Raw genomic sequence first — 13,281 nt, forward strand, 5'->3', positions numbered from 1 at the left:
AATGTTATCTGGCAGCAACCAAAGTTGTCTCAGAATTCATAGATTATTCTACCGGCAGTAGCTTATGCTTAAGGAATAGACAAAAACCATTACCAGCATAAGAAATATCTCAGAAAAAGCTGTATTTTAATAGAGGAAGAAGTAAGACATCGTATTTTTACAAAATTCAGTCTAGTCTGTGATGCCACTCCGTCCAGGAAGCGAGCACATTTTACCGCATACGTTAATGAATATGAATGTACATGTGTAAACAAGCCATATTATCAGTGGTTGACATCTGCTGTGAATGTCTGGATACGTTTTATCTGGAAGATAGCGTGTGTAAGCGGTGCTGAAAAAACTGCCTTTAATTACTGGACGGGAAAGAGTATTTTTTGCAAAAGGCATTAAGTATTGTTGCTCACGCAAGCAGTGATGCTGTCTGTGTCAATCCCAAGCATCACCTGTGGATCGTAAGTTGTGGCGGCCGTAAGGTGGCCATATCTTTGCCTGTTCCGTTTACTTAATGTTTCTAGCGTTCGGTCGGCCGCGGCGTCACAGCTGGTTGTTATAGTAAGACTATGCTAACGAATAAATCATATGTGACTACACAACGATTGCCCTATACAGGCATTCGACTGTTGTGATCCCGTGTCCGAACAGCAGAAGCAAGTGATCCTTTAGAAGACGCTTGTTAAGCTGTTTTCTAATGTCCTATGGATGATGAGACTGACCCAAGATAGCATAAGATAGTGATACGCATACGAACGCGGCAACCGTTGTCAAATTACGTTCTAGTTCAAAGTTTTATTATTATTAGTATTACTACCACTACAGTTTTTACTTGCGTTTCTCGTCAAGAGCATTACGTTGCTTTTATGCAGGGTCTACCACGTTGAGTGGTGACATCGATGAGCTTAACTGTAGTTGAATAGAAGACGGTGACGCCCGGCCCCGTATGCGTTAGAGGTCCTCGATTTGTGCCGTGGTTTCTTATTGGTTTTCTCGATAACATCGATCTTATTGCATGTATTCGCAAGTAACGTATCGCCGCTAGTTTACTATGCGCGGTTGACTACAGCCGAACGACCACGTAAGTTGTCGCTGTTCTTAGTTCGTTGACGACCTCGCCGTTTCTAACCGTAACGAGCGTAGCACCAAATCGATTTGGAAGTTGCCAAGGTTAGACTTTATTAAAACGCCGCTCGAAATGGACACCTTAGCTGTCCATAGGCCCTGCGATTACCGTAGATGTCCGGTGAAAGTTTTTCAACGCGCAACTGATTTCAATTCGATAAGAAAGGCGCCAAAAAGCGACAGGCGAAGAAATTTCACCGGGTTTTTGTCGTTGTACGCGTCACAGTTTTAATCGACGAAATTTTCTTTTAATTTTTTGTTGCCGAGTGCAGACATTTCCAGCTCAGGCATCAGAACGAAACATCGACACGAAAGGCTTATCGATGTGAATGATATCCTTATTACAGCGGTTTATCATTCTGTGACCTTTCTGAGCCTTCCGAAAAAGCATCGCAACAGTGCTGTGCATCTCCGAAGTATTTTTCCACATTGGACCGATGTCAGCTATAAGTGCAAGGGTCCACACCACGAAAACAAGACCAATTATTGTCGCCATCAGTTGTTGACATCAGTTATAGGAGCATCGCTTGTTCTTAGATGTTAAACAATAATAGCATTACGCTGTTACAAGTGAATCCGGCGGACTTTGAAACTAAATAAGTTTTGAAGTAGATGGACTAAAGTGATGATTTTTAACACGTGTTTGAGGTCGTCTTACTTAATCTTTTTACACGTTTAGCCAGCGCTCTGGCTGCTTCTGGACAGATGCACTTATACCATTCACATTCCCCATATAGGGCTTCTCGACGTAAATTTATAGTACGGTATGCTTGCCAGTTATCCTTTTTAGCCGCAGTTATCCTTTTTTAGAAAAATAGCCGCAGTTTACACGGACTTCGACCGGGACAACAATGAGCATTTTAAAGCCAATGCTGAATATTCGTCTGCTCAAACCAGGAAGTAATTCAAATAAGTAACGATGAGGCCTGACAATGTCACTAAACTACCAGAGTGCGCGCTTTTTATTGTCGTATCAACGGTCTATGAGTTTCTTGGGGAACCCTAGAGAGCAAACTGCATTCAGTGTTTCACAATAGCAGACGCTCCTGATGCTCATTACAAATATTAGCGCTAGCTTACGTCTGAACGTGCTCTATACTGCGCGCAAGCTCGATTGCTTTCCAGAGTGGCGCTATACTTTGGCGTGGCCCTTCTTGCTCTACACAATGCCTTATCCATTGCTTCAAACAGCTCTTCATTTAATAGTATTCTGCAAAATGCACATGAAATACTCTATAGGCATTTTCAATTAGCTTGAAGTCAGTCAATGGGAAACCTTTACCTACTTTTTGCATTTTCAGTATGCGGTTATGATTCTCGAATAGGTTACGTGTGAAATGCCAGCTCTGACTAGCAGATTCCTTAAATCTTAAGCTTTGCTTGTGATCTAAACATCTGTATTGCTCCAAGCGTTCTTGCTTGTAGAAATACATTCCCGTTTTTCGGATTTCATCTAATCGTCCCCTCACTGGTCTTCAGCGTTTCGATCTACGTCTTTGAAACGTTTGCACCATTGACGTACTGAGTTATCGGCCAAAAGCGCCTTTGTCTCATGACGAATGGCCGGAGCGCTATGGTCATCGAAAAACAAAGACTTGACCACTAAGCTTTAATTTTTAAAAGTAAAAGATATTTCTTCCTCCGTACTTGTTCGCCTTGCAATAAACTCAGCCGATTCCCATTCATAAACTTCTAGAAGACTGGAGTATTTGCCAGCCAGAGTCGTCTGCTAACGCCGCGTAAATAAGTCACTCAGCCTCCATCACTCCAACTCACCGAACTGCGTATGTCAGATCAAATTATTATTATACATTAGATGAAAACGTTTGTGAGCACCCGCAAATATTGCCAAAAAGATTATTTGATATACGTCTGTGTAAATCGAACAACTACCAGTCAGGTATTGAAGGAATAGCGGAAATTGACCTGAAAGACCAGCATTCTTAACATTGCTTTTATAGTTTTTAGTATAATCATTAACAGATTAAAAGCTAGCGAATGATAAATAGAGTAGATATGAATTTCTTCATGAAGCAACGGTTGACATTTCAAACCAGGTATACAGACACTTAAGGAGAAAATCCAATATAACAGAAGGTTGATACTATATAATAAAGGGAAATTTCACCTACTTCATTCCTTTTGCCGTCTAATTATAAATAGCCAGCAATCCAATGTGTGCTTCGTATCATATGCTTATGTACTCATGAATATATTAAGTCTCAGGGGAGACAAACCTTGCAATAAATGCCGTGTCCGCTTGGCCACTCAGGGGATTTAGTTCTGAACTGCAAAGGTTACAGAATTATTCTGATCGTTTGGGAAACTAGCTGCACTGCTGCAATAGAAACATACTCAACACTAATACACGCATGTTGATTCATGAGACGATGCCGCCATCAACGTGTATGTGTTATATTTATTTGTCTGTTCCATCCCATGGGCATATTACAGGCACGTATAGAAAGCGATCCCTGTTCGAGTTGGACGACTCAAATTAAACGAATATGTCTAAAAGGTACCCGACTATCAACACTCATGCCCCAATAACAGACAAATCCATAACAGCATCACTTTTATTTCGTTATTCTTAATTTATTTAGTGTAATTGATTATGTTTGCTAATGGCGTTGTCTTCGATTGGTCGGATGTTTTTTCCTTGTAAATTATACGGATCGCGGCTACTTTCTAAATTGTCTCCTATTACTATTATCTAGAGCATATATTAAATAATCTGCTGTAGAAATCGAAATTTGCTTTTGGTCAGGGAGGGTTGGCTTCGATTTATAGTGAGTTTCGAATAAACGTAACAACTAAGGCGATCCGAAATTCAGGAGGGGCTCAGTCTGTAGTTTAGATAAATTCAATTTATCAGATCATCATTTATTGTGTTGCGTTTATGAGCGCGCGCGAGATTTTGAATCCATGTTGCCAATTGCACCTTTGATATGATAAACATATCATTTGGTTTGGGTATGACACCGTTATTTCTATTCGGATAATGACTTGTTACTATGATTGTTCTATAGAAACCAGTTGTTCGTGATTAGATCGTGTATCCTATCACGAGCTAAAGCATTCAAGTTAATAATAAAATAAATAAGTTCTAATCATTCGAATATGCGAGTGACAACCAATACGATGAGTCGATGCTGAACAATATCCTTTAACTAGTTGTTGGCAAAGTGGGGTTGATGCACTCTCTTTCCAAAAGGCAGATAGACTTCGATATACTTTTGCTTCTTGAACGAAGATTAAATGGCATTACGCATAAAAATGTTTTTCTTTTTTATTTTCCGTTCCACCGTTATCTCATATGAATCCACAATATCATAATACGTACAAAACATGGGCTCTGGACGATTGCAAAAGTGAGGGCAGCGTCTGGCGGGTTTGGTTTAATGATTCATCGCTTACCTCTGCTGCTGCAGCTGCTTATCGCAGTGGTCATAATAATTGCTGGATGACGGCTACAAAGTGCGTCTCGCTCATTGATCTTCGGTAGCTTCATCTTCACATCGCGGTTGGCGCGGCGGTGGTTGTTGATTTTACTGTGTTGGTGGTGATGGCGACGGCAGAGTCAATGGAACCACTGTTACACCGATGAGCTTTTAGACGACGAAGGAGCAGTGATCGTATCATACGAGTCATCGAAAAGCCTCGGATCAATACAAAGCAAAATAAAAAATGTAATCAAATGAAATCAATGTACACCGCGTGCTGTATATTTAGCCGGTTCTGGATCGGTGGCAGACGATATGCAATAAAAACATCCTATATCACTTCTTTACCTGTACATGAAAGTAAAAATCAGACTGAAAATCTGGTGCTTATCGCATCCTAAACGATTTGCAAGATTCAAAACCACCATCATTGTTGGTTAAAACAGCCCTATGTTAATTAATTTCACGCGTCCAAAGACGCTGGCTGCAGTCTGAATCGGAAGTTGGATCGGAACGTCGATCGCCGTGACAACTAAAGTGAGGAAAGTCTCAATACAGCCTAAGTTTTCTTTTTAACAAGTTTGGCGTCTTCGCCTCAGTAAATATTCGAGAACCTACCGGTATCACCGGCATCATCGATATCGGTACCGGTGACACGAAGTCACCAATAGCATCTCTGAAGTGTTTGTCAAATACGAGCTAACTGAACGATATTTTTCGGCCGTCGGAAGTTACTAATGATGCAAGATCATTCGTCTTGGTTCACAGGTGGAGTTAGACGGCCAATATTCAGATGTAATACAACGCCACGCAAGAGTATGGACATGAGAATGCGTGTTTCAAGCTGCTAATTGTAAAACGCTGAGCTAAAACGACAAAGAAGAGTATCGAAAACAAGACAAGCGATCCGGCAATGTTTTCTACCGAACGTAATTACCTTGTTACATTTACGCCTATGACCCAGTTGATGCTAGGCTACGGGGTGTACATCTTTAAATCTCCTTCTAGGTTTCCGCCAATATTCGCCGCTTTCGAAATAACGAACTTTTTCGTTTTACACACACGACTGGTTCGTTGTACAAACACCAGCTATATCATGTATTCATTAGCAGGCCCACGTAAACTATACCGCATAGTATTCAGCTGTATTCCGGTGGCAGAAAAGGGTTTCTGGTTGCTATACGTACATATTTCTCCTTTTAGATAACACTAACTAATAAATGAGCGTCCCTGATCATTCGAACAGCCTGTACGAGTAGTATCAGGAAGCTGGATGGGTGATTTGTACTTGTGCATTTTATATGCAATGAAGGTCGAAGAGATTTTACGGTTGTTGGTGTTATTATTTCGTTAAAACGCATCTATTTGATTACCAGGATCATTATAGTTACGGTCAGGCGTCTCAGCATTAACCTCGTCTTACACTTTCTTTTGTTCGTTCCCCGTTTCTGTTTATGTTAATATTTACACACACTGGTGCCAACTTCCCGCCGCTGTACTGGAACACTACAATAGCTGTTGTCCATAGGTGCATGGATGAACACGGAGACGAACGGACGGGTGCCTAGATGACCGTACAGATGATTGGCAGCCTGAGCGAAGAACGCGGAGGATCTGTCTTTTTTTCTCTATCTGCACAAACACTTCCACTCGTGCACCGACATCATACTTCAGGCATCGACAACAATACTAATCGCTACCGCTGCTAGCGTACGATGAAGCAATGGGCTATATCCCCATTTATCTTTCTCTCTATGTGGCATTGTAATATGTGTCTGCTGAAAGATATGTGTCGATGAGAACATTAATGACGAAACGACAAAGCGATCAGCGCCACCAGTCAAATAAGAGGCCAACTATCAACGTGATCTTCAGATCTTTAGGACAAGATGGTATTACCACTCTGGCACTATAATAGGATGCCAGTAAGACTAATATTATTTCAACCCCTTACGGTAACAGTAAATAACGGAATTACGTCGACAGTAAAAGAAATAGTAACAAAGACAACAAAACAGGAACATATACGCAAGGGAACCTGTCGGAGGGTCGAGGCGCAGTATCTGATTCGTTCGTGGAACGGCAAAAATAGCATTCGTCGCGGCATGTTTTGCAAGTATCTGTCCCAAGGCACACGTGGCCTGCTACGAGTCGCTTCGGCCGAATGAACGAAGGGTGCAGTTAGAGTGGCCAACCAAATACGACAATTCGATCAACGGTATTTTTTTTGTATCGTTTCATTATTTTCAGTTGCAGTATTTCATGAGTTTCAATTTAAAGACCGAATCGTGTGTTGCGCACCTAAACGGAACGAGCGGACGCTCGTAGAAGAAGTCAGCCATTTAACTTGAGAAGCGAGACAGGTTGGATAGCGTCAAAAATGACGTCGTTCAAAAGATCCATCAATCAGCGACACGTGCAATTGTTAGACATTCTGATTTACACGCAGCGCGATAGAGCAGCAGTTCCCCTAGAGGCAAGAATGTAGTAAACGCTTCGAAGTGATGACAATGAATGGGTGTACTACACGAGCAATATTACAGACATGAACGGATGCTGCCGAAGAATGAGTTATTATTTTTCCTTTCGCACTCGACCTCTTGTTTAAAGCGAACGACACAGACGACGACGACGACGACGACAACAATGGTATTAAACGAAGGCTAACGGAATTGGCGCCGCCATTCACCCGCCGTTCGAGCCATCGTTGGCATTTGTACCGTTCGCGCCACTCAGTACGAACGGGTGGCGGGCGGGCGGGCGAGCGTGTGAGAGGGGGAACGAGTGAGTGACTTGGCCTTTCTATCACAAACAGACATATCTAGCGGGTGATGTATGCATACGCCGAGCGCGGTGAACGAGCAGCATGCAGACTGAGAGGACATACTCATTTTTATCATAAGGCGAAGCGACGGAGGAGTAAACAGGTGGAGTGCACAGCGACAATCGATCAGCAACAGGACCTGACCAGTCGGCCATATGATCAGACAGCACAGAAGGAAAAAGAACGAGGCCAACAAGTAACGAAAAGGCCCGTGTCGCAGCGTACTTAAATACATACGATAATCGAAGCTCGACCGAAGTGAGCTTCATCCGAGTCGGGACGGCCCTCGGGATCCGAGATTCGGGACATGAAAGAGGGATAAAGAAAAACAAATAACGAGTTAATTAGTGATATAATTAGGTATAGAATGCGCAAAATCACCACCATTATATATATATATATATATATATATAGTACGTATTTGGGCAAATCGTTTGCCTTGCGCTCACATTGCCATAGAGCTCGCTGGCATCGGCAAAGACAATAGACGTGCAAGCGTTTGTACTTCCAACGTGCTAGCGTAGTTGAATTATAGCTAGATGTTCACCGGTTGTAAAACCCTTCTGGCTGGCTAGATGCATACGGGTAAACAGACGCGAAGACTGGCGCATTCTGCTTACTAGAGTATTACCGGACGTCGCAGAATCTCTGTACACGTAGCAGTGATTTTTCCGCGACACGTGATTGCCTGTCTGTGTCTGACGCTGGCTCTGAACTCTGGAGCACCAGCGAAGGGAAAATCATACTTTCACCAAATTACCTTGTGCGTCGATCTGCTGCATCTGTACCCAGAAGGCGCCAAATGTGTGCCATTATCGCGATATTGGAAGCGTTTACGGGACGTATGATGTGTTGAGCTTCTCAGCTTTCAGCTGTGAGGCGACTACTCCCGCCACGTAGGACTCTCCTGCCAGCGCCTCGCTAACTACTGTTGTTCTTTTCCCCCGTCCTGTATTGTCCGTCTGCTCGGCCGCACCGATGATACTATGCTGACGAGGTAAGCGGGCGAGATTATCGTGCGATTGCTATTATTATTCTCATTATTGGCGCTCGCTCAAAGCTGCTTCCTTCTCATTCGTTCCGTTTCTATCTAGCTTTATTTTGTCCTTTGTCATCGTTCTTCTCCAGTTTCCGTTCTTCTCCCGTCTCCTACTCGACCTATTATTCTTGTCTTCTCGTAGCATGCAGTCAGCGACAGCACATTAAAACGTGAACACATTTTAGCACACGGTACGTGACTATACAAATGCGAGCACATATACAGACACACAGATACACGGACGGACAGATAGACATATTCGCACCCATTCCAGATCAATAGCTCACGCGCACAAATATAGTCACATTGACATTTATCGTAACATCGCCAGTATTTGTAGCTCGGATCGTCTTCTACCTTTCGTGCGCCATCGAAGAATATGAGTAAGCCAGTACGCGCACCCCTTATATGACACTTTTGTACCAACTTACAGCAACGACCCAAAAATAATAGCGCCCACTATAACAAGGACGTGTATCTATATATGTGCCATGATTTTCATCTGTGTGTCCCCGAGAAAGTCAGCCATGTGAGGCAATACTTGACGGCAGCACTGCATAAGACATTTATTAAGTTTTGGTCAATATTAGATCGTTATTTAGATTTGTCAGTCAACGTGCCACTTTAACAATGTCAATTTAACGAAACTGAACGCTTCAGGTTCAATTGAATTTTACCTCATTACCTTGCACGAGAGGCTTTTGACCTCGTTTGCTATTGCTAACTGTTCAAGTCAGTCGGAGTTAAGCAGAAAGTTAACATAGATTAGAGTCAAAGTAAGGAGCCACCTACTACGCATAACTAAAATATTCGTATTACATTTACGATAGCATCAAGCACGTGTCTTGTTTGCTGGCGTACGTATCGGGTGATGCCTGACCGATCCGACAGCTCGACTTTTAACACACTATTGAGCCTCGGGTGATTTATTCTGACTTCAGCAGCTGCAATCCTTTCGGACGTCCTCAGCACAGTCAAATGTTACTCAGATAACTTACTATTATAGTAAAAATAAACGAAAAAAAAAACTAGAGAGATAATAACTTGTCACTTTTCGTCCACCGATTGGCAATCCTCCTAAAAACCGTATTTTTCCTAGAGCGTCAGACGCTGTACTAACCTAATAAAACACAGTTAAAACCTTCGATAATGAACGGTCTAACCACGTTTTTTGTCCTTAATAGGATGAATAGCAGGGATGAGATCGCATCGTTAGCAATTAGGAAACAAGGGTAAGCGTTTATCAGTTACCTTTTGAAATCACTGCTGATATAAGTTATTGGATTTTCGAAATTTTTCTTCTGTAATGCGTTGCTTTGTGACCCAGCTCGGTTTAATATATAAGTCAGTTTATATTAAGGTCTCATTTTAGCGTTGAAACCGTTCTACTGACTAGTACAGGATTATCTGCCACCCACGCTTCTGGTGGCTATAGATTCTGTTCCATGATTACATCTACCTCAAAAGTTGCAGTTGTACAATACATCGCAATATATACAAAAAAGCCCTTTCGGCACTATGATTATAGTCAAGCGTAGTAGCGATACGTGGTCATCGAATAGTATAATGTGTTGACCGAAAAATTAATGGGACCTATTATAATAAAGGAAGATAGTAAGGAGGCGTCTAGCCAACAAAATTCAGAATAAGGGAAAGAGTAGCTTTGCTGAAGTTGTGTGCGATTCGTCTATAGGCAAGCAGCGTTAAATAACAAAGACGACGATTGTTAAGTGTGACCAAGGTTGAACACGACGCGGGATAAATTTCAAGTTGCCTAGCGGGTATCAAAACAGAATCACAATTCCACGTTGAAAGAAGTTGGTAGCGAATTCCGTAAAACTTCTAAAAGCATTTCACTGCGGTAGAGCCGGGGTGGTGTTAAATCCTATACTATCTGCTCATGCTATTCACGTCACCGTTGAAGTTATTCGAAGTACTAGTAGAGTAATAGGATAAATACGACTTTTTCTTTGAGGCTAACTGGTTGACATTTTATAGGGCATATTAGCCTTTCTGGCCTCTTGGTTTTTCTGCCAGGTGAATCTGTATATAGATAAGGATGTTTGTTATCAGACGAGTAGCAAGAGCCAGCGCGTGCGGGAGATAGGAGCTTTTAATGCAGAATGTGCCTGCTGAGATATGAGCTTGAGCCTCCTATATATGCGTCTTTCCACACAGGAAACGTACTAAAGCTGCTGGATGAGACAATAGCAACAGATGTCAGAAACGAACTCTTCGCGGACATGGATGACGCAAGCAGCAGAAAAAGATTTATTTATGAGATCTCGTTCTTACCTGTTCATTGTTTCCTGCTTAATGATAAACAAACAAAGATGATCACCTGGGAGCCCTAAGCAATGTTTTTATTTTACATGTTTGTAATATCTCTCTCATTACTATATCTATGTTGGAAGCGTTACATGCCAATTTCGGTTCCTATTACTTTTTGTAGGGTTCCGGCTAGACGATTATATCAACGGGTCCATGGGATACAGTTTAGCAATAAGTAGTAAATTATGCTCTAACGCACCAGGCCTGGATGGGCCTGTTACGATGGTGATCATTGTATCTTTTCAAGAGCCTAAGCAAAAGAGTGAAGTGTATTATGAGCCGTGACGCAATTAATATCATTTTGATACCTGGTATATTATTTAGCAAATGGAAATAACTATGTGCGCAACAGTAAACATCTATATTATCGCAACGTTTTTGTACCGCAATGAGTTTCTTACAAGCAGCTTGTCCTATATCGTGGAATATCTCGGATTAATGATCGTACGGTGTGACTGAAACTTGACCAGACAACTTTTTCAAGCAATTACTCAAAAAGCAGACAAACTCACACTGTACAAACTGTAGCGGCAATGATCCCTATCGATCGAACAAACGGCTATGATCGAATTTATACAAGCTATTATTCGACATGTAACTAAACAGGTCGACAGCGCGTTTAATTACAGATTTAAGCGTAAGAACTGTGGTCCCGTGTGGAACGACGACCAGCCCTTGATCACTTTCTTGTATGTGACAATCAAGAAAGTAAAGGCTGTCAATCATATCTTTCCTGTTGTAGGTCATAACAACTCATGGCTAAGTATGCCGTTCTTTTTTTTGTGATAATTTTTTTGTGATTGTAATCGATCGATCCATCGACAGGATCCATGATCGAAGTGAATATACGTCGGGTACGGGTGGTAACGTACGCGACCTTGTTCTCTCAGATATAAAGCTAGGAAAGAATATAAGTCCCAATGCAACAATCAGCCTAATCAATCAATACTATAAATATTAGCTATATTCCTGTCTGCGTAGTGGGCTCAAGGCTACATATCAGGATAACATTGTAGAAAAATTTAGAGCGTGACAAAGCCGATCCTCCGCCATTTCGCCCGCAATTACTAAGTTTGGAAATTTCTATGGAAATTAGACTCTGCTTAGATAGTGAAAACCGTAAAAAAAAAATCAGTCTAATAACTGCTTGTCGAAACTAAACATCCCACATAACAGTGGTGTACCGGAGAATGTTTTTTGGACGTTATATTATATGAGCATAACAGTAGCACACGATGCAGTACTGCATAACATATATATATATATATATAGCAATTGTTGCTATCATTATTTGAAAATACTCACATCCCTTGGAAAAGTTGTTTATACCTGTGAACTGTTTTTTCTTTTTTTTCTCTATAAAAGTACGTAGAACGAGTAAGTAAAAACAAGCGCCATTTGTGGCGCTGCGACTTCGTCAATAGCCGCTTAATAATGACATCTGTTTAACGGAGAATCGACTCGAGCATCCCTATTATGCTGACCTTTGGTTGATGCGTCCTGCCCGTTAGAACTTGTTCCGCCTGCTTTTCTTCAATCCTACTTTCGTCTCTTATATCGACATAACAGTACGGCGGTGAAACAAACAGTGTCTTCTTCCAAATCTGAACAAAGCAGCTTCGCTAAACAACAACGTCGATGTAACATTTTTAATCCAGTCTATGGTACTGTGTATGTGTATACTTGTCCTTTCAGCGATCACGGACATCTTGATATTTCTAGGCAGAGCCTAGCAGCAGGTAGAAAGATTCTAGATAGTTACTGTGTCAATTCGAAAGAGTCTTATTAAGTATCCGCGCGTGCAGTGAGTGGGCGTTCCTAATTATCCCAGACGGCCCTCTACTTGTAACTATTAAATTCAACCTAGAGGCCAGTAGCTGTCTAATTGAAATCGAATGTGATTGTTGCTTTCTTCTAGCTTGCGACCGTTGTTCCCGACGCTGGCTATCGGAGTCGTTCGCAACGTGCAGGCAGTGGGTAAACAAAATAATATAGAAGTTTGCCGTATCTGTGGCACAGGTCAGCTCGACGCAAAACATAACTGTGATTCCTTTTTCTATAATAGACTCTTCGTCGCACTTGGATGAAGCACGTTACGCGCAGAATACCTCCCGTTCGAATCAGTGTCTCTGAATCCAGCAATCGTGCATTGGCGTGCGTCTGCTTCGTTTGATCAAATCGCTCTTTACTTAGCGACGGGCTCTGAAGGATTTTGCGACATTTCAGCTGGAGGAAACTACCCACTATTTGCCGTCCGCGATATCAAACAATACGTAGCATGTCTTGCTTTCGTGTTTACCATCTACCACGCACGCGAAAACATGGAACACGGAGCAGAGGCAATTGCCTAGGCTTGTTGACGGAAAAATAAAAGGTGCCTGAAGCAAAATAAAGGACCCATATGCTTACAATAAAAATTTCCACCTTGAATCCAGTAAAACGTAGGTAACAGGGATCGAAGGCGAAAAACACGAGATTCAATTGAAGACTGAGTAGCATTCTGTTCAATAGCTGAGATTGGGCGGAAA

The 13,281-nt window shown here is 41.9% G+C and overlaps 1 protein-coding gene across 12 annotated transcripts in view; it reads left to right on the top strand.

Annotated features, from left to right (window-relative positions):
- Positions 1-13,281, top strand: part of LOC111246189 (uncharacterized) — a 132,944-nt gene that overhangs the window by 82,199 nt on the left and 37,464 nt on the right. Inside the window, exons 1-2 of one of the 12 annotated variants that reach the window (XM_022795396.2) lie at positions 837-1,072; positions 5,328-5,488. The exons of 10 other annotated variants lie outside the window; for them this stretch is intronic. In XM_022795396.2, the coding sequence (XP_022651131.1) occupies positions 5,473-5,488 (16 nt within the window). In that variant the 5' untranslated portion in view covers positions 837-1,072; positions 5,328-5,472. Of the gene's footprint in view, positions 1-836; positions 1,073-5,327; positions 5,489-13,281 lie in introns of those variants that run through there. One more of the 12 variants, XM_086985583.1, reaches the window with a different exon arrangement.

This window comes from Varroa destructor, unplaced genomic scaffold (assembly GCF_002443255.2).
Source record: "Varroa destructor unplaced genomic scaffold, Vdes_3.0 BEIS01000003.1, whole genome shotgun sequence".
In the NCBI taxonomy this organism is placed as follows: Eukaryota; Metazoa; Arthropoda; class Arachnida; order Mesostigmata; family Varroidae; genus Varroa; species Varroa destructor.